The 22,774-nt window shown below is 40.2% G+C and overlaps 2 protein-coding genes across 5 annotated transcripts in view; both read right to left on the reverse strand.

The window, feature by feature from the left end:
- tle5 (TLE family member 5, transcriptional modulator) overlaps positions 1 to 2,000 on the reverse strand; it is a 42,094-nt gene extending 40,094 nt beyond the window's left edge. Inside the window, exon 1 of one of the 2 annotated variants that reach the window (XM_018673415.2) lies at positions 823 to 2,000. In XM_018673415.2, the coding sequence (XP_018528931.1) occupies positions 823 to 849 (27 nt within the window). In that variant the 5' untranslated portion in view covers positions 850 to 2,000. The remainder of the gene's footprint in view (positions 1 to 822) is intronic. The other variant, XM_018673414.2, reaches the window with a different exon arrangement.
- Positions 2,001 to 3,590: 1,590 nt separating this feature from the next.
- The window catches only part of LOC108881412 (guanine nucleotide-binding protein G(q) subunit alpha), a 31,705-nt gene continuing 12,521 nt past the window's right edge, over positions 3,591 to 22,774 (reverse strand). The window contains exons 2-8 of one of the 3 annotated variants that reach the window (XM_018673410.2): positions 17,942 to 18,126; positions 16,336 to 16,490; positions 15,733 to 15,861; positions 15,018 to 15,146; positions 11,845 to 11,974; positions 9,323 to 9,476; positions 3,591 to 8,583 (exon numbers count right to left, since the gene is read on the reverse strand). In XM_018673410.2, the coding sequence (XP_018528926.1) occupies positions 8,393 to 8,583; positions 9,323 to 9,476; positions 11,845 to 11,974; positions 15,018 to 15,146; positions 15,733 to 15,861; positions 16,336 to 16,490; positions 17,942 to 18,126 (1,073 nt within the window). In that variant the 3' untranslated portion in view covers positions 3,591 to 8,392. The remainder of the gene's footprint in view (positions 8,584 to 9,322; positions 9,477 to 11,844; positions 11,975 to 15,017; positions 15,147 to 15,732; positions 15,862 to 16,335; positions 16,491 to 17,941; positions 18,127 to 22,774) is intronic. The other 2 variants (XM_018673412.2, XM_018673411.2) reach the window with 2 other exon arrangements.

Raw genomic sequence — 22,774 nt, forward strand, 5'->3', positions numbered from 1 at the left:
CGGCCAAATTTGGGTTTTAGGTTTCATAAGGCATCGTGCATGACGGAGTAGGCTTCATTTTTCACTTTAAACCTGAGCACCAGCCAAAAACTAAAATTATTTAGTTTGAGTCTTTGGCTGCCAGTCACTATACATAAATGTTTGACCAATAGGCTGAGAGACCCCATCACTGATGAATGCATGCCCTGGACTGAGTTTCTGTTACCATGGAAACTTGAGATTTAGGGAACAGAGGAGATGTGCGCTTTTTCCAGTCATAAAAACACCCACCTGCACTGAGTAGTGTACACTGCATTTTGAGTGGTTCAGCTGCCATACGCTGACAGTAACAACACCACTTCTATTCTGTTTCCCTTTTTGAGAAATGTTATAACAGGACTTACAACTAATACATATCTCAGTTTGGTCATTTTTGGAGAATGCAGCCATTTGAAACTAAGCTGACACAGGGATGTAAAATTCAGATGGTTGTGAAATAGGACTGTATTTGTTAGAGCTGTTTGATTCAGTGCCATTATCTGGGAAAAGTTGGGACACAGTCAAGCCACAAGAAAAAATATTACCCCTCAATAATGTCATGTCTCAATAATCCCCAACCACATATCTTCTGCAGAACTTACCAGAACTAAACACTGCAGTTACAAATCAACATTACTGTCCAAAATACATCCCCAACCTTTCATTATGGTTCTGCCTGAATTACAACATGCTGTCAAAAATAAGTTGCATGCATAATTTGCCCTGCCTGACTAACCAGCCTTGATAAATCAGCTGGAGTAAGTACCTAATTTCTTACCAAATGTCACGTTAAAAAACACTTACTGAGTGTCTTGATTGTGGAAACATCATGTCAGTTCCTTGTTTGTTGCTCTCCTTCCCAAACACGATTAATTGTGTGCCCTCTTGTTTATATTTTTTCCTTGCGTTGGTCCTTTGTCCAAAGCTAGCCCAGCCTTTAACAGGAGCTGTCCAGCGTTAGCAGGATGACTAGCTAACAGTAGCTAGCAGACCCCCCCTCCCCAAAAAAAGAAAAATATTAAGCTGGATATAAGTGATGCACTTTGCCGCCGTTAGCTGTGTAACAGAGTCGGTGCCTTGTCTGGGTGATGCAAGACCATTCAGCCGTACCTGTCCCGACCCCGTATTTACTGTGACTGTGAACAGGAAACCACCATCAGCGCTGGTTCCTCGCTGGCTAAGCTAGCTAATTCTTCAAAAGCTGTCCGTCAAAACGATTCATCGCTGTTGCGAGCTTTCCGCCTCGACGCACCAGCGGTAACGGCGGCGATGCGAGCTAAACGCGGGTAAATTAATAACGTTATGCACACAGCGGTGTTTCGGGGATGAAGCAAGCTGGCGGCGGGTATAATGGTTTCTTCCTTCGTCTTGTGCTGGCCCCCTTCAAAGCTTCCAGTTTGCTCTCCTCAGCCAGCTGCGACTACACTGATGAGAAAGTAAGAGGAGGGGAGAAAAAAATGGTCTAATTCTGAGAAATAACAAAATGTCTGCGGGTTCGTCTAAGTTGAATCCTGGTTCGCCCAACGGCAACAACGGATATTCTGTGTTGTCGCTCAGGCGGCACAAGGAGGGGAAAAAACTTCAAATTGAAATGTTCCCAGCCTCTGAACGTTTATCCTTTGAACCGAAGAGTCCTAGAGGAACAGAGTGGATTTGTCAGTGTTGGTGAAGCCACAAAGTCAGTCCATTCCTGGTAGGTAGGCGCGACGCTGCTGAGCTGAACGCCCCACACAGAAACACGGCGAGTAGAAGATGAGCGACGTGAGCGCCGCGGTGCCGCGCAGCTCTACACACCGCGGATCTACCTCATCAGCCCGACTGATGTCTGAGCAGCTAGCGCCTCCTGTGGACAGGTCAGCACACAGGCCCACAGTCACAGGAGGGGTAATGCGTGGATGGCTGTGTCGGTAACTTCACCCCCAACCTCCTCTTACTCAACTGGAATAATAAATAATTAAATAAATAAATAGACAGATAAATAAAGAAATAATTTTGACAGGCCACCTACCAAACTGTGTTTTATTTTATGTACCCTATTTTTGACTATTAAAAACGACTTTAATCAGTATTTTTATAATAACATATCATGTATCAAATGATCCTGGTAGTGATAATTCTTCATTTCACTGTTTAATTATATTTGGTGTAAATTTAATTAGACTGCTTACATACTAAATCCATCTGATTTAGATTTATTTCAGTCACATTTTAAGATATTTGGAATTTAAATGCATCAGAATCAGGCTTACAAAAACAAACATGTGTAATATGTGTATAATTGTAGGATTAAATTCCTCTTCAAGTCATTAAATCCCCCCAATTCCCAGAAATATCACGAGGGACATAATCTCAGTGTCTTCAGTCAGCCATAGCCCTGTTATTTAGTTGAATTTATAGTCCTGGCTCCTCTTTGTTGATGGAGTTTGTCTGTTTTCCATGTGTTGCCACGATGTTAAAAATGGCTCCTCTTGGCAAAATATACATTTTTGTATGACACAACTGCAATTTGTACAAAAATTCTCCTGCTTGTACGGAGCTCTGCTGGTTGTCTCATCTTGCATTGAAAACTCTCTTCACGCACATCTCCTATCAAAAAAGCTGATTCTACGTAACATGAGCCGCCTTTACAATAACAATAATAATAATTAGGAATTTTTTCGAGAATCGGGTTGCTCCAGAGTTCCCAGACTTTCCCATTAAGTGTTAACCTGATCCCCTCTGCTCAGAAGTGTTTCGTGTCAGTGATGACTCATAATCAATGTCCACGTTCACTTACAAGGAGGTAGAGTTCAGTGTCTTTTTCAAAGGCTGTAGATCGACACATCAGATACTGAGGGGAACTGTACCAGTGACCACCATCCTTTATCTGTCTGACTAGTATTTCAGAATCAGAATCATAAAAACTTCAGTGATCATCAAAACAGAAATTGCAAATGCACAACACATAGTTGGGGGAAAAAATGAAGCATTAAGTAAAAAAGTAAAAACTACTTTAAATAGTAATGGTAATAAATATACAGTAAGTGAATAGAAAAATGTACAAATGAAAATGTGTAAAGCAGAATTTCCAGGCCTCTTAACATTAGCAGGGTCCTGTGTCCTCTGGTAGTACATGTTCAACCCCATTAACTACAAAGCAGACTGTATATATTATAGCTGCCAACTGACTGTTTCAAACAATGCTTTAGAGCTTTTTTCCTTCTTCCAAATGGCCCTTGGCACTCAGTAACAACAAACTGACTCATGGAAAGTGTTTTGAAAAGGTAATCTGGCAGAACAAACATCTCATCTGACGTTATCATCTGTTTGCAGATATTGTGATAGATTATCCACATAAAACACATTTGCTAGTTTTAATACTGCCGTGAAAACAAGGCAAACTGGCAGCTGAGTGAAAGGTAGAAAACTGCATTTACACTGAAACATTACCTTTTGGTGGAAAAATTGTGGTGGTAATATAAAGTATACATGATTTGTAGTGTGGGACATAAAAGGTGGTATGGTCCTTTAATCACGTCTCACAAGAAGATAACGTTCCCTCCCCTCAAAGGAAATGTACAAGGATGCAATAAGAGAGTATAGGAACATATTTTATTCCAATTTAAAACATTTAAAGGAGAAGGCTATGAAAATCATTTTCATGTTTGAATGAGGTTCAGGCAACAGTGGTTGAAATGAAACATACAAAAGAGAAATATGGCTAAAATACTGTAAATCAATAACCATTAGGACCCTTTTCATGAGGGCGTTGCATGAATACAGTATCTAACCCACCCACTCCCTCCCCAACCTGACAAACACATGCAATTAAAATGACATTTATCTTAAAAACAGCAGTTCATCATTAATCTTAAATATAGAATAAAATTGTCCTTTTTTTGTTAATTAATCACATACTTAGTGTTTATTTGTTTTAAAAACTGGACCATGAAATTCACAGGCCCTCTGATTTTTCACAACATTGGCACTTGTTAAGAGTCTGGCTTTACAAAGAAAGGGGATTGGCACACTCATTGTACATAATTTACATTTGGTATACTTAAAAAAAGAAGAAAAAAATCAAACAAAAATACATTACTTTCAATTTGTACACCACTACACAAAGTTTATTTGAACTCTTTTAAAAAAGTCTGTCATCTTAAGTGGTCCTAAGTACACATGTTAAGGTGTGTCAACCTTACAAAAGAAAAAAATAAAATAAAAAGATGCAAAGATAGCTTTTAATATCACTGTACGTCCATCCCTCTAACCAGAATGGATCTCAAGCATAAGCAATAGCCATCAAAAGTGTACACGCACACATACACACACACACCTTAGAGTACCAACGAGCACGCTTGAATGGACATCTAAGTTGCATGAATGCAGGCCCATTGAAGTGGTGCAGTTTCAGTGCCTTCGACCCAGGGAAAGAATACACAGTCCAATCAAGTAAGGGAAGAAAGAATAAAACAGAGAGCGGAGAATGGCGGACATGTAAACACACAGCATAATCACTCACTCGTTATTATAACCACCAAAAATATTATAATGGCCATTTCAGTACCTTCACTTGGCAAGTGTTTCAATAAATACATTAATACTGAGGCTTAACACACAAGCTTCATCTGGAAAAAACAAAACCATAATGTAGCAGTGGATTAACAAAAGCTGTAATGATTTTACCACAGGTTTGGGTCCAGTCAATATAAAATTTAACATTTCTGATATCCTCTCTGTTGCTGATTTATTTTGCTTGGTACAATGTTTTGTACTGAACTGTTGCACAAACTTGCATTCTATGCAGATAAAGCAAATATGGTACAAACCAATGGAAAGGATTTTAAATAACTGACGCAGCTCTGCTCCGACTCTAATCACTGGTAGTGGAGACATCTGACATTTTCCTGTGTTGGTTCTGGTGCCGTCATAACCAGACAAGGCATAAAGTGAAAACTGATGCAACAAATGTTTTTTAAAAGACTGCATCATCGTGCCGACACTGGTCCCTTGAGTGGTCACCTTCATGTTTGTTCCTCACAGCAGTCTATTAAAATCAATTCGCTAGACAACAAATCATCTACATGAGTACGAAGTGGAAGGGACCACACACCTGCCTTTAAAAGTGGTAAGCCACAGCTCAGGCTGAGAATTTTAAAAACACAAATAAACGTCACCATGTTGTGAAGCAGAACACTAAACTCAGCCAAAATCTGTCAGTTGGTTTATTCATTCTCATATCAAGATACATAAGCTCTTTCAAACTAAAACGTGTGCTGAATATGTGGCACCCACAAAATTAACCTCTGTTCAAAGAGCGAGTGTGTGAAGCATCACCCTAAACATGGGACAAACTGCTCAAGAAAAGGCCTTTAAATGTTGACTGAAGCACCAAAGATAAACCATTTACCAGTACAAGCTGAATAAACAAGATCAAAGCTAGACTTAACTTGCTCTGACAGACTCAGAGCCTTTCAACATCTCAAATGCTGTTTCAACACATTAAAAAAAAATGGTGGCACTTGGCAAAAATATACACGTCCTTCCTTCATAAAGCGTTTCAGAATGTGCAAGGTCTAAATGTACTATCAACAGTGTACACATTTGCATGAGAGTTGTGAAGATTACTCTCACAGGGTGCATCCAACTAAAATCAAGGCTGAGAAGGTAGAACACACTGCTTTTCTAGAGAAAACTCACAAGAAAATCTGACGTGTAAAACCCTTAGGCAAACAATTTAAGATAGGTAATCATTTCATTAACCTGACTCCTTTTTTTAATGTGCACAAAAAGGTCAAAATGTCCCAGCACTCCCTTTATTTCCTGACTCCAACACAGGCAATGCCAAAGTCCACCATGGAAACACTACCAATGAGAAGATAAGCCAAATATGCATGACTACATAGTAGGAATTGTCGTAAAGCCAAGATAATCAGCACACAATTATTAAGAAGAGAAAAAGGATGTTTAGGTGCGACAGCTAAAAAAAAAAACAGGTGCTTTTTGCACCTTGGGAAACCCCACTTCTTTTGACGTTAGCCTTTCTCCTCCTCTGAAAAAAAAAGAAAAAGGAAAAAAAAAAAGAACAAAGAGCCAAACAGCCGCCAGACTTCCCCCTCGGGAATGTCGCGTAGGCATCTGTGGACTGCTGCATTCCTCCCTCACTGAACCTGCGGCCATCACCCTTCCACGGGATGTCAACACACCCACCCCACCCCGCACCCCCAGTCCCCGCCCTCATTAATTAATTTCAACTTTGTGCTCTATGTCGTCCATAGAGTCCTTTCATTTCTACCAAAGCTGCTAGTAGTAGCCCTTGTGATGAAAAAGTTATGAAAACTTACCTGAATTACATTGTGAAGACAAAAATAGCCATCTATCAACTTTTCAGCTTAATGGAATATTTAAACAACTATCAGGCAAGAGACACGATATGGGATTGGTACCAATAGCCAACACATATCCTTAAAAATTACAAAAAAATGCAAGCATCCTTGAACAGTAAATATTCAACCACTAAGTTTTTTGTCTGTTTTCATTTTCCTATTTGCATAAAGCACAAACCTGACATGGAAACAGTGTTTTTTTTTCCATTGTCAAGCATCTCAAAACAGAACTGCAACAACTAAATATATGAAGTATCATTAGAAAGATAGAACACTTGTCCATAAAATAGTTTTTGATATTTTACAGCAGTATAAAATCTCCTCCCATCTCCTAAGGTTGGAAAAACTTTGCGCTGAAACTAGGGAGGAAGTCTCATTTACTGTGTCAACAATACGTAGATCTGATTGATAAATTAGACATACAAAAAAAGAACTATTTACTCTCTCGCTATTGTTTACTATTTACTCTCTCACTATAGTTTATGAAACGTTGGCCGAATACAATGGCAAAATAAGGTTGATTACTGAGAGAAGCCATTTGGATGATCGAGACCAACTTGTGACTGAAGCTAGCTGGCAGCGCAAAAAGCTTTATTTCATCTACAACTGACTATTGCACTGTTACTAATCTGGTATCATCATTCACACATTGTGCACAGGAAGATTATTCTCACCATCAAAAGGAAACAAAGAAAATAAATCACAGTACTAATACATGTGTGATTCAGACAACTGTCGACATGAAAGAAATGCCACACAAAGTGAGTCGTTATGCCATCAACATCTGAATGATCCAACATGAGAGAAAATTTGCACTTAATTTTGGCAATACCAGTTCCCAAATATGTTTGTTGGTATCTGAACCACTTGAAGGATGAACAGGATACTGGCAACGTAATCATATTTACAGAACAACTGTTATGTGGTTTGAATTTTGGCAATACAACACAAAATAACAGGGGTGTTGATATACAGTATGGAAATACTTGAAGTGTTGTCTCCTAATTTTTTGTTTCATGATCTATGTTAAAATGAGGGGCAGTGTATAAAGAATATACTGTGATTCTTTCTGCAGGGTTGCATTCCTCTGTGTAATCAATTCAATTCAATTATAAGTTGAGACGAATAGTAGCAATAATATAACCAAGAAATTAATATAGCTGAAAATATTTAAAGTCTACAAAGAATGTGTAGTCGTCTCTGTGTAGCCCTCACTCTGTGTGAGCAGCATGAAAACTTTATTTACATTCATCAGAGCTCCTGTGCTCTGGTTTGGGGGCAGGGTTAACAAATAAAAATTCAAATACACAAGTCGAGACCCGCGGGGGAACCAAGTACTTCACTGCACCCCAGCACTGCCTGAAAATATATTCCTATCATCATAATTAGTTACCCTTTGCAGATGGGGCAGAGTCCAGGGTCCGCCGCCTGTCCTCACGCCCTCATTCTGTAGTGTATAGCATGCATGGGTTAAATAAGAAGGGGAGAGAGCCCTTTGTCCATAAAAAGCTTACTCTAGCCAGAGAAGGCCCTCTACCCACCTCATACACACAAGCACTGGTGATAATGTAGTGTAAAGAAAGAAAAAATGTGAGCCACGCCAAGGGCCTAAAGAGGACCAAGAGGAGCCCCGGAGCAGACCGAAACCTCAAAGAGGGGGGAACAAATGGAGGGAGTGTTATATTTGAGTGTGTGTTCATGTGCGTTTGTGCAAGAGGAGCAATTCATTGACCCACAAAACAGATTCTTTAAAAAAAACAAACAAAAAATGGGCTAACCAACAAACTGAGGAGCTAAGTGGACTGAGAGGACAGAGCGTGGGTAGTGTTGGTCTGGTAAAATAAGAAGCAATGCTTATCTCTTTGAGCAGCAGTGTATTTTCATGCAGATGCGTGTGTTTCTAGAAGTGGACTCTGCATTGTATGTGTATGTGCATCTGTGTGTGTGTGTGGGGCTTGCTCTCTCTCACACCCTCTCTCTCAAACCCTCTCCCTCTTTCCGTTTCTCCTTCACACCAGGTTGTATTCTTTGAGGTTGAGCTGCAGGATGGTGTCTTTGACAGCTGCAAAGACGAAGCGGATGTTCTCCGTGTCGGTGGCGCATGTGAAATGGGAGTAGATGATCTTGTCACTGTCTGGGTTCAAGTCCACGAACATCTTCAAGATGAACTCTCGACCCGCCTGAGCGTCCCGTTGGGGACCTGGAAGAAGAACAGACCATTAATATTATTAGCTTTTATGGAGCATCATATTAATCATTATTATTGAAATATGAGCATTCTTTAACAAGAGAACATGGCATGTGCCCATTCTAGATATGACTGTGATGAAGGGGTGAGTAGGCATTGCTTTATTTTACAGAGTCATCAGCCAAAAAGACAGAGAACTGCTGTTAAGTAATAAGTGACTTCAGGCTGAATGTCAGGTTGCATTGTAGTACAGAGTTACAACCATAAGGTGTCACTCTACAACCAAAAATGTGAAAGGACCCTGCACAGATAAAGTTATGGGTTGAAAGTGGAAAAAAAAAAACCTCAACCCTTGTGTACTGATGTTGATACTGACACAGTTGGGCCACAGCCACTTTCACTGTTATGATAGAAACCAGCCAGTTTGATCTTCCTAATGTAGAGAGCCTTTTATAAAGTAAATGGTCTGTCTGGAAAAAGACTGGGGGGGAAGACAGAGTGAAGGAAATAAAGACATAAAGAAAGAAAGAACGAACAAACTACACTGCCAGAACATAAAAGGCAGAGGTTGACCGATGGCTCAGCTTCTCATCTGTATGGATTAATTAATAAAATAAATCCTGGATACAAATTCACTAGAGGCTCAGCCATTGCAATGGTCCTACAATACACAACTATTGAAGGATGGGCAAACTTTACCACGTTATTCAGAGGTCTACTGAGTAAGGGAAAGTAAGGATAATCAGATTACCATCAAACTCTGGGAAGTAGTCAACCAGGTGAGAATACATGATCTTCTCCTCCAGCAGGTCCTTCTTGTTGAGAAAGAGGATGACGGAGGAGTTTTGGAACCAGGGATATGTGATGATGGTCCTGAACAGAGCTTTACTCTCCTCCATACGATTCTGACACGGGCCGAGGAGGATGAGGAAAAAAACAAACACAAGATTAGGACACATTCAGAAGAAATCCTGCTTGATTCACTCAACTTGGGCTTTATTATTTCTGGCCTAATGTACAGACACTACAGTAATATGTAAGTTATTACAAGGGACACATTTGATTTTAAGGATTACTACTAAAAAAATCTCAACTAGTAGATTCAACACTGAGGAGTGTGTGTCTGCTAGCTACATTACTGATGCTGAACCTATGAATGTGAAAATGCTGCAGGTATAACATTGACTTTGTTTGCTATTTACCTGTGTCTGTATTTGATTATACTTTGAGGATTGATCTGAATAGAGCTAATTGCAATAACAAGTGAAACCAGAGTGAATTCCAGTAAAACTTAACTCTGGACGAGTAAAAACATTATTAGGGATAATAAAAACACAGCCAAATGAAACCAACATTCAGTTTCTCCTCAAAGACAAATATGCCAACCAAAACAAAACCGTTGCTCAGTCTTTATTTACCTAAACCTGCCATGATACTTTCTCTTTTTATATCGTTAGCTTAGCTGTGATCAATATCCAGTTAGCTGTTTACATTTGTCAGACAAAGTGCTTAATGATGGATGTAGCTGGATGGCATCATGATGCGGCAACTGGAAGGCAGCATTACTGTCAATACAGGGTGTTGTAGTAACAGTGGAGAAACAGTAGGGACCCCTTAAGATTGTACAACTACAAGAATTAAAAAAACAAAACAACAAACAAAACTGTCTAGCAAATATTTTAAGTGAAACAAGTGGGGTTAGGAACCTGCTCATATCAACTACTTAAAGCTGATAGCTGCTGTTAAATGTGACTCTTCTTCCTCTTTCTGATTTAAACTCTTTGCCAGCAGCACTCCTGCAGTGCAGTCTTGGCAAGCTGTAATATGATCCTGGCCAGACTTGATCTGATGAAATCAGAGATGTTTAAAAACAATCACATCAGGCTCTGACTGGTCAAAGTCTCGGTCATGAGCCTGTCAACGCGACAGGATAATTTCAGCAGACTGTGGTGCCTAAATGGTGCCTAGCCTCATCTTAGCCATCCACCATTAAGAAACAGTGAGTTAAGCCTTCCACCTGTGATGTTATACACATCAGAGGCATGAAAAACTAAAAATTAAAAATCAAAACTATGCGTTCAATAAGGCATCACACCAGGGCAGGCTCATGGCACATTAACTTCAGTATATCTGTGTAGTTGACAAACTGTTGCGTCTAAACAAATATCAATCCTGGTAAACTGTTGACAACGAAACTGTAGTGATATACAGCAGATATAGTGAGTGAAGCTGGCAGCTGGGTCTGGCTGATTAAACCCACTTATGACCAGGTCAGAGAAAGGGTTTGTCAGGAGAAGAGCAGAGGGCATGCAGGGGCTGATCACATTAGCTTTATTAGTGATAATTCTATCTGAACAGTCAGAGGAGACAGAGCCGATGACATGGGCAAACAAAATATCTGTGGAGTAAATATACAAGAGGGCCTCTATTCTGATTGTTGTGAAAGACTCTTCAATTATCAACACTGTGTGTTTGTGTATATGCAGGGGGTAGCAGCAGTGATATAAACCCTCTGACCCGTAGGTTTGCTCTAATTTTTCAGAGAATGTGATATTTAATGATTTAAGAGAACACTACATTCTCCTTGCATAACAGTTGCTGTCAACCACAAACTGACACGCCAGGTGAGGCTGCTTTAAACCTGCACTCATTTATTTTCTGACCACTTAGACCACAATTGGAGATGTGTTTATTGGCCACCTGACGAGTACAATATACGCTCTCCTTTTAGCCCTGTTTTGCTTTCAAACAACTCTTAAAGGAAATATCTTTTGCTCAACTATGTTCAGCAACTAGTTGCTAACTATTGTCCCTATGTTGTTTGATGCTATAGGCTCCAGCCCCCTGCGACCCTTATATAGATAATGGATGGATAGATGGATGGATGTTTGGCAGGCAGCTTTAAGTGGGTTTACAGCAGCTTTCTTGCTGAAAACAGCTGCCGGAAATGAGGTTGATGAGAGCAGTAAGAATGACTTTGTGGACCATAAAAATAAAACAATGAGCTGAAAGGTGCTAAAACACTGTGTGTTCATCATTAGGAATGACACCTTTCACACTGCATATAGTCATTTGACCAAGTGTCAAAAATACTGAGTGGTGCAGCTTTAACTATGAATGTGACCAGGTGAGCGAAATGTCATCATGTCCAATCAGCGTGAATCTTACTGAAAGTTAGGTTTAAATATCTAGTTCCAGCAGCAGGATATTCAACTGCTAGACTTGAAGCCTCGGTATGGATGTGCAGTGACAAAATGTTATGCACACACTCACCTCGTTGTCTGATTCCACCAAGACCTGGTCGTACTCACTGAGCGCCACCAGGAACATGATGGAGGTGACGTTCTCAAAGCAGTGGATCCACTTCCTCCTCTCTGACCTCTGACCCCCCACATCCACCATCCTGATTAGAACATGATGGGATGTGATGGAGGGCCACCAAACAGATGGTCGAGAGAATTGCATAAAAGACAAGAAATTACAATTAATCACTCAGAGTCTTTTGATCTTCATTGCTTGGTTGTTTAAAGATAAGCATGCATCTTAATCAGTATCTCAAAGATTTAACTTCTGCTAAATCTTTGGAACGACAATCTAATCAAAGTTGAACCACAGAATATCATGTCCCAAATCAAAATAATAAAGCATTACATTTATTACACTTTATTAAAATGATTTTACAACAGAGACACGAGAGAGGAAGCCCTGAAGTGATGCAGCCAAGGACAAGCCAAGGATCTGGGTCACTTGAGGACAGAAGCATGATTTTTCCAGTAGAAAATTTATCAGTGCAAAGAGGCATTCATCTTCTAAAATTTCAACCAATTTTTTTGCTTTCAGTTAGACTAAGTTTTGGATCCAGAGGTGGCCGATCAATATATTTCAAGGCCACAATGATGTGACAGACAGAAAACCGCTTCAATGTGATATCTAATGAGTCTAGTGTAGTTCAAGCCAAACACCCTTTTTGCACTGAGAATATAAATAAGAAGAAACGTGAACCCAGAATCTGCAGCGTGAATCACAGACAGGACAGAGCAAACCTTCCCTTAGGTGAACCAAAATAACTACAAGGAAGTGTATGTGTGCGGACAAACAATGCCATCTTTCTCTCCCTGCTCCGCAAAGTAGATGCTGGAGAGCCCATGCAGGAGATAGGATAATATTTAGCAGATTTACTTTGTGTTTAGAAGTGCCTACAAAAGGTGCCAGAAGTGAGGGATACGAGAGGAGCAATAGATAAAAGGTTGGAGGAGGACAAAAGGAATAGTTGGAGGGAAAAAAAGATGAGGAAAATTGCAATATAACAGAATCGGGGGAGAAACGGTGAAGAATGCAAGAAAATTGGAAACAAGGGCTTGTAAGCCATGATATACAGGGATTGATTCTAGGGCAGGAGACCTGGATCGACTCGTTGGATAATCTACTTTTCTGTCCCCCCCTGTTCTAATATTGACCTTTTTATTTGTATGGGTTTTCATCCTTAAATTACTAAAGCTAAAAATGGAAATCAATGAAACTAAATTAAACTTAAGACCTAGTGCTGCTAGATAAGAATAGAAAGGAAGAGAAGGGTAAGAAGTCAGATTGTTTTATCTGAAACAAATTAAATTTCTACAAAAAATAAAAAGTACAACAGTTAACAAACCTCTTGACTGTATTTATCAGTTATGTGAGTTTAAGTCTCAGTTTTATAGATATTTTCACTAAGTACTCAATATCACTCTACAATGAGACAGTGAAAGTTTGATCACATCACAAAAGGTGAACTCAGTAAGTGAGTCCACCAGAAGGAGGGAGGGCATTGATAAATGGAGTCCTCCAGAAGAGCCAGCCTAAAATAAAACTCCTTCACATCAGACGACCTCCTTTTTTTCCTCTAGCAAGGATGAGTGACCTACTTAGTACGATAAGCTCTCCTATGCTGGATAAGCCAAGTGAAATGACATTTTCTGTGACTTCAAAAGCCAATTAAAAGGGGAGGAAGCAAGCCTAATGGAGATGTTTGTCTATGAAAGGCTTCCTTGTTGCGGCTGCAGCCCTGTCAGCTGCAAGCAGAGACTGTTTAATCCCACATGTGCTTGTTACGATCCACATATTGGGCTGGGGCACTTCTCATCCTGCATCAAGTGTGCTCCATGTTTAATTACAACAATGTGACAATACGTACTCATAAATCACTAAAAACCTCAATGATCATGCTCTTCTTGCAATAAAGCCTGACACCTCAGATTCATTCTCACTTCATATTTGTATTTTTGGTCTCTTAACACAAAATTGATGTCATTGAGAGCATGTAGTGATTCACCATCAGCAGCAGAGCCAAGCAGAGTAGAGCCTATCGGCTAGCTGCAGCAGGGCTGCTGGGAACCTCTTCAGCGTAACGTCATTGCAAGCAGAGTTATTTCTAGCCTTGCCAAGCGTAGGAGGGGGCTGACATGATGGCTTCCTATTGATTTGCACTCTTCTGTAATCGCTCTTGTTCCCTGGGACATCTCTATCTCCTCATCTTCTCTCTTTTTTTTTGCAAGAAAAGGAAGAAGTGAGGCTGCACTGTGTACTGGTGGCAGGTCCAAAATTGAAGTCTCTGCTTGAAAAATTGCTGCTTAAAGTTATATCCTTAAGATTTTGGAGGGATTCAGATTGTCTGCCCCCACATGCGAGATATGCAATCTCTTTGCTAACGACCTGGCTGTTCACTTTCTTTACATCATAACAGAGCTGTATTAAATTATTGCTAATGCAAATGGAACATTATACTGCTTCAACTTCGCATTAAAAGCATGCAACTGGTGAAAAATAGGGTGGTTTTTATTGTGCAGAAATTTCACAGGTGTCTACAAAACAATGCAGTGCTCAATTTTAGCATTCATTTTTCAGGGGAACGATAATTAATTTCTACAAGGTTGTCATGTAACAAGAAGGAGCAGCCAATGAGAGATGCTGAATGAAAAAATGGAAACAGGCAACAGGCCTGCACACCTCCATCTTCTCAGAAATGTAACAAAAGTGTTGAAAAGTCACGGCGCTGTGAGCAGCATGAAATCAGATCATGGGTTTAATTCTTTATTAAGAAAGCATATTTGTTTGGCTGTGCTGTAAGCTGCTACACCACCAGCTCCTCTGTTGTAATTCTGACAAAGTAGCTGCTCAGGGAGTATTTAATCATTTAAAAGCTGCAGCGAATCAATTATCAAAATACTTTCATTTTCTGTTGATAAAATGATGACTAATCAACTAATCATTTTGACTTTGATAGAATCTAATGTGACATTAGAAACTGGGGACATATTCAGACAGTGAACTTTAAATGCAGAAATGGAGACATGAAACATGTTGTAGGAAATATGAACATGATTCAGACTTCACAGCCTTTTGGATTTTAAAATGATTTACACTAGTAGGGTACAAAACTGAGGTTAGTAAAAATATTGTAGTTCTTCTACCTGAAAATGATGCTTTGCAAGTCGAAAGGGTATTCTATGATCCCAGTGGTTGGGATGCGAACCCTAAGCACATCTTGTTGGGTTGGTAGATAGGATGGTTCAGCAATACGATCCAGATCACTTAGATAGCTAGAGACAGGAAGGACAACAAAAGACATAGGGAGGGAGGAAAGAGAAAGTGAAGCTTAACAGCAGATACAGCACACCCCCCTCCAAGAGCAAGTGGAACAGTCCAGATGTAACCAAAGAAAAAAAACATTCCCAAGAGTTATCAGGGTATTAGGTGACATTTCATACCACCACCCCACAAATTCTCTCTTAGAAATTTAGCTTCAACCTTGATGGCAGCTCCCAAAGACAAAACAATCCTCTGCTTCCCCTCAAAGTGCTCAGTGTGAAGGTTTGAAAGTTTAAGGGAAGCAGGAACTTTTAACTTGACTCCAAAAAGATGATTAAGCGCTCAAGAGGCCGACTTTGACTGCCTGGTTGAAAATAAAAATTACTGCCTTTCTAGTGAGTCTTGAAAGGAGGGCTGGGGCCTGTTCTCGAGGCCAGTCTTTAAGAGCAAGCCATCAGGGATGTGTTAAAGTGCTGAGCCCTGCTGTGCAGCACAGGGTAGATGGGAGATAGCGGCGACGACGGATTCCAACTGACTGGCCAACTGTCAAGCAGCTAGCCAACCAGTGACATCATCGGCAGCACTCGACGCCAGTACCTGAAGATAATATTCTCCAGGTCAAATGGGTACTCAATGATGCCGGTGGTAGGCACTCGAACCCGCAGCACGTCCTGCTGAGTGGGCACGTACCCCGATGCTGCTATTCGTTCTAAATCACTAAGGTAACTGTGGAGGGGGAGGGAGCATATGAAAGAGATGCACATGTAGGCAAACTACCAGTCTCAACAGTGCAAGACCATATGTACATTTATATGCCAAATTCAGACACAGAAACAATTGCTCTCTGTCAAAACGTGCAATTACTAAACAAATATGCATATAGGCAGTAGTTTTCATAAAAAACATACAAATACATCCATGCATAAGCTTAAATTCTTTTCCAGTCCTTAACTTTTTAAGAAGCCATATTAGTCTGAATGGATTCATGGAAGTTGGAATTAGCCCTGATATTATTATCAGTCATTTATAAACCTGTCAACACTTCCTCCTTTTCCCCGACTCTCCCTATCTACCTGAACCCCCTACCCTTCCCCCACTTGAGTGTAACAGTCAGAAAACAACAACAAAAAAAAAAGGTTTGAGACTGCTTTCCCACTTGTGCGCATAAAGTAAATAATCATTCATTCATCATAGACGTACTATTTGGTTGAGTCAGAGAGCTGGTACTCTCTCCTGCGATCATAGGCCTCCTGGATGCCAGGGTCGGCCCACAGCATCTTTATCGCGCCGATGTATGGCTGATCGAATGATGACACCTTCTCCACGTCCACCTCGCGCACCAGCTGTGCATTATTCTGAGAGAAAAGCAGCACTTTTAGTAACAGCATTTGGATTCAATACTTCAAGATTTTATGCAAAATTAAATTCATAAGTGATAAGTGTGTAAATACAAAATATCTCCAAAACCCCCAGTGTGTCAGGTGGGTGATATCTCAGTAAATGATGACATTTTCATAATCCAGAGGAATATAATTTATTCATGTAGTGACCACATTCACAATCTCTGTAGTGCTACATTCAGTAAAATGTACATTCCCACTTTTAAAATGTCCCTTTCATTCAACTATAGTGGGAAATTATCAGAGACCACAGTTAACTGGAAGAGAGGAGTTCAGTTTTACTTTGAATCTTATTTTACTGCCAGATTTATGATCTATTTAAATGTGGTTTGCATGATATAAACTGGACACACGAGCATTTGACTAAGCAGTCAACCACAGTGATTGTGATTGTTGGCCATGCTCACAGTGGCCAAGCATTTCATAAGAGACTGACTGAGAATTCACACTAAGACACAGAGTGGCCTCTGTTGCTTGGATGAGGTCATTTGTGTCCATGAGCGAGACACCAAACTTCTACCTGCTCACCAATTATAATTCAAGCATCAGAGTCAGCTACATGGGTGAAATGTATATCAAACATGCAAGTTACAACTGACTCCCCCAACCCACGCACATGAAACACAGTTTAACTGCCACCATTCATCATTGTGCATCATGACAACTCTTGAATTACTTTGAGGACTCTTGTTTGGTTGAGGTGAGATCATTTAATGTTGCGTAAATCAAGTAAAAGAGTAGTCCACTGAATTAGCATTTCACTCCCACGACACTGTCAGACTCACAATGGACAAAAAGAAAACAAGGATCAAATCATATATATCACCTTTTTTTCTTTCTTTTTACTTGACAAAACTTGGCACCTACATTAATGTGTAAAATTGATTGTAGTTCCTGTTTAATCATGTCAGTGAGAACTTGTTTTCAAATTTTAAATACTTGTCTTTAACATCACACATTAGGCAACGTTAAAAGTAAATGCTCAGTAGGTATTACTTTAAGAGTTAAGAGTCAAAAATGTGACTGTGACCAAAAACAACGCACCAACTGACACCAGATTCTAAATCAAATGTTCCTAAATCCTGATTGGTCCAAAGGTATGTGACATGGTCTTGTTCTAAATGAGCCCCGCCCACTTCACATCCATGGCAAAAATAGAAATACAGAAAATTTCTAAAATGAAATAACCAGAACTGTTCCACCACCGGCAGAATATAGCATGTTCTTGTAGGATCCCATTACTCGTACAAAGATGTTGATTGAGAAAATAGGTTCTCAGGGTCTTTAACCAATGTACACATGTGCCTCGCAAAACAGGAAGTACAGGATTTGGATGTATGTATCTATTTCAATAAACATATCACATGACAATACTTACACCCCTACACTTGATAGTCAGTACGCACCTTGTTCTGTTCGTACTTGTATGGGATCTTAAGGGTCTCAGTTGCACGGATCATGGCCTGCATGGAGGTGAAGATGTTCTGGTACACCAGTTTGGTGAAGCCCTTCTTGTCTTCGTCTGTGTAGCCCGAGCCATGGATTATTCTCATCTGCTTGATGAAAGTGCTCTTGCCACTCTCTCCAGTACCTGAGAGGAAGAAATGATGACACAGGAGGTTAGCCGGCGGTGTAAAGGGGTCAGAAATGGATGTGCGACACTGCTGACAGTGCTAAAAGTTACAACAGTTTTCTTTCCACTTTTGCCATGACCCAGGAACAAAATACAAAGTTATAGTCGCCTACAGTGTTATAAAAAAAAAAACAGTAATGACTAAAATGAGACATGGTGGTAATATTTTGTGTGCAGATAAATTGGGGAAAATGTAGAGTATAATGTGAAACCTGCTAAATGAGGCAAACAGTGCTAGAAATGAACCAGTATGAGTAATGAATTAGAACATTTGTTTGAAAAATGGGTCAATGCCACAATAATAACACAATAGCATAATGATATAAAGAAGATGTAACCCATGCACCCCAACGAAACAATTATAAAGTATCATGTAGTCATGTAGTACTCCTGCTGCTCTGAGAGCAAACTAAGCAGTAAAGTAAAAAGGACCTGTGGGTGCTAAACTGTTCTCAACAGGGTCAGCCAAGCATAACTCTAATTTGGTCAAATTGTAGCCTTTTATACAACTCATATTTCTGTGGTAATAAACTGGCCTGTCTTTGCAACAGGCTGACCTTGTCTGTCCACCTACACCCTGGTGCTGATACACAAGACTGTGAAGGAATCCGCACCATCATGCCCCCAGGCAGTGGTCCAGACCTCAATACCAACCTCAGTCTCTGTGCTTTACCAATACAGGCTGCTTAGCTGAACTGGTCATTCTTCCACACTGTGTCAGCTCCTGGTTCACTTACTGTTAAATGACCTTTTTATTACATTAAAACATAAAAATGTTCCCATCTGTTGTTTGTTCAAACACATGTGAAAAAAGGAAACCTGTGTATATTCAAGTGGTTTTTTTTCCACACACTGGGGCACTTTGAGGAAGAATGGTCTTAACACCAACACCACTCGCTAATGGTTGTGTGTAATTCTGATGATCAAGCAAGTTCTTGTTACATAACTTGATGTGAAAGTGACTCAAGATAAGAATTTAGCCTAAAATATATATATATGACAAAGTGTTTCTCGGCCTAACTGTGGTCTAGCCATTGTCCTGTAAGTCAAAAAGTCTCTTGTCATCAACTGCATTGTTTTGGCAGAGGTTACCACAGAGGCCTGACTGACAGTCTGAGTAAGTGGAGCAGCCCAGAGTAACCAGATGAGGGCTGCACGGCTCACCTCAGCTCAACAGAGAGCCGGGTAAACCGAGTTCACTTCTCCAATTTTGTATCACAGTGACCATGCATATGCACACACACATGAACACACAGAGTGACCAAGTCATAGAGAAGGAAACTTGCTTGCATATGCAGAGAACCACAGATCCCCCTCTCTTTCACACACACGGACGTCTCCACAAGAGCTTGCACAGCAGGTCCTATATCTTTATATGGGCATATTCTGTGAGCAAACTACCACTCTAGGTTTAGGAGATGCCAGAGTCAGTATGAAGGCATCAGAGATTTGTATACCGTGATTATCAACCACAGAGGAACATTCACAAGACGAGGCAGGTAACCTAAACTCAACCTCTAGTTTCACTGTGCAGCTCGCTCTCCAGAGCAATCCTCCTCTTTTCCACCCCCATTCCACCACCTATTTTCTTCCTCTACAACCCAGCGCAAGCTCTCCACCGCTCATCTCTCCATCTCACTCCTCCCAACATTCACGTCTGAGTCACTGCAGTTTTAGCCACATGTATACTCTCTGGTCTCTACCTTTCACTACTGTCTTTGTTCTACTGATCTCAACTAGGGCTGCAACTCACAATTATTTATTATACTTTTCCTAGTAATCTAATCATTCTCTAGTTTATAAAATAAAGACGTGACCATCATAGGTTTACAGAATCCATAGTTATGTCTGTGGATTCTGTAAACCTTTTATGGAGTAAATATGCACAGAGGTGATGGACAAATTTTAAGATTTTGCATGTCCTGCTTTTGTCTCCACAGACAGAATGACAAGAGCATCAATATACTACTCCCACAGACCAAGAGACAGCAGTCTGGAGAACAATTTCATGCAAATGATGGGTTAATTAACACACAAGTGCACACTGAGGTGCAACTTATTCCTTCTGCGTCTGCAAAGCTGTAAGTGTTCTCATAGAGTAAATTTTGTCTCCCCCCATGTCCATGAGGGTCTGCACAGACTGTCAGTGTGCAATCAACATTTTGAAGTATAACAAATCCCTAAAGTGTCCTTGAGGGGCTTGATATACATGTGTCTTCCAAACAGCAGGTGATACTAAAGCACAGGATCAATAACATGAATCTTTGTGAGTGATTCACCCCACTACTGAAGCTCCTCATTAGCAGGTGAAACAAGACAGAATTAACAGCCATTCTAGCATTCTAACATCAGCATGCCAACATGTTCACGGTGGTAATGCTAACATGATAATGCTTAGCAATCATAATGTTGACTACAGTGTTCACCAACTTAGTTTAGTGAGTGAGCATGCTGATATTTGCTGATGAGCACCAAACTAAAGTATAGCTGAAGCTGAATGCATTTTTCTGCAGGTTTTGTATTTTGTATTTGTGTTGGACAAATAAACTTAAATTAATGAATTCTCCTACATCCTCTGGGGATGATGAATATCTGTACAAATTTTCATGGCAATCCATGTGGACATAGCTTCCTGTTTGATGTGCTTGGGGAAATTTTAAGGAATCATTTACTCCGAGCTCCCCTCTCCACCACTCTGTCACACTTTGCAAAAAAAAAAAAATTATGATCATAAAGATGTTTGGACACAAGTAGTGGAACAAAAACTCTACTAAATCTCCTGACACTGTCATCCACAGCGCCCTCCTCTGACTGAGTAAAACTGCACATCAGGAATTGAGAATACAAAATTGGGAATAAAGGAAATATGAAAAAACCAACAACCAGGAAACAGTAGTGACACTGATAATGTTTACAACTACACTGCCGAAGATGAACTGTAGTGGCTGATCAGATGCTGGAATGTGCTTTGTGTTATAAAATACAGCTGGTATTCCCAAGGCAAATTAGCTGAAATGTCTTCCAAGGATGACTGGAGTCAAGTTTGACTGTCGTTGAGTGAAGAGCACAGTTGAGTGTACAGTGAAGGAGTGCCCCGAGCGCTGCCTGCCCTCTAACCAGACAGGATCTTTCACTGCGGAGAGCAGGTCAGGCAACATTGGAGTTTCCCCTTCAGACAAAGTATGTCTTTGAGAGAGGGACATAAATAGCAGTTGTCAAGACACAGCGCTGGAGAGTTCACTTTCTCATTGACTAAAGAGCTGAACAGAGGGGAGGGGTGTCACTGGGATGTGAGGGACAGAGAAAGAAGGAAAAAGAAAAATAAAAGAGTATATTTTCTCGGCTTTCCTTTCCCTCACTCAGTGTTACGGAGTAGAAAGAGACAAGTTTTAAGCTAACAAGCAGAGAAATTAAGGGAGACGACACAGTGATAGATACATCAGCTTTGTTGGTTAATTGTCTGTGTGTGTGTGTGCGTGTGTGTATTCACGTATCTGAATACTCCAAACACACGCGCGCGCACACACAACCAGAGGAGAGGGGCATGTCTTACAGGCATGATCAGCTTAATTCAACAGATCCCATTGTTCTCCTGCCTAACTGGAAAACCCAGCAGAAGCATTTCTCACGGACAAGCTACTGTACATTCACTGGAGCTACTCCTGAGGGGTAATGCTAGTTCCCATGGCAACTCCTGCTCTGGACTCATAAATACATGGCAGAAAACACCAGCTGATAGGCCCAGCTGATAGGCTTCAGTACGTCTCCGCAGAGCCCAGCCAAACATGCAACTTTAGCATGCATTTTTTAATCCCACAATGTTCTTAGCCACTACTCTCCTCTAAAGCCATGGGGATTACAAAGTTATGGAAGAAAAAACAAAAAACAAAGATCTGAATCTGATGAGCATCTTATTCTCCTCTGAATATTAAGTACTTGAACTTTCTGTGTTTGAGAACCCTTAAAAAGATATACTGACAAAGTTTCTGAAACTGAAAATTTCATAAAAGGGAATTCAGTCCACATGAATTCAGATACATTGTTTTGTCAAGTAAAATATTACAGTGCCATAAGTTCTGCTGGACTTAATTTCTTATTATTTAATATTATGTGTTCAGAGGTGATTCAGTATCACACAACATGTTGTTGTAAGATTCAAACCATTATTGCTATTATTTACTTCCATAAAGTCCTCAAGACTAAAATAAATACACTTTTCTATGTTTTAATATGGCATGTATATGTAGGTGTTATCTTAACAAGAAATGTCACAAGAGTAACTAAATCAAGTGGAAGCAGAGGCCAAGACAGACTTAGCAGTGTGGGGTCAATTTCTGAAAATGATGCATACATTTCCCATAATGCAACCCAATGATATCTTTTCACAGGACCCTCGCTGCCCAGTAAATTCCCACATCTTTGAGTTTGAAAAAAAAAAAAAGCTTTCCGTTACAAATATGTTGTCTATAACTTGAGATAATCCCTGAAGAAAACCAGATTTCTCCCTAGTAAGAGAGGGTTATGTCATCCTGAAATGAGTCAACATCGGACAACATTTTACACCATGTCTCAATTTAAAACATACTTTATCCACCTCTGCTTTTCC

The sequence above is a fragment of the Lates calcarifer genome, linkage group LG17, assembly GCF_001640805.2.
Source record: "Lates calcarifer isolate ASB-BC8 linkage group LG17, TLL_Latcal_v3, whole genome shotgun sequence".
NCBI lineage: Eukaryota > Metazoa > Chordata > Actinopteri > Centropomidae > Lates > Lates calcarifer.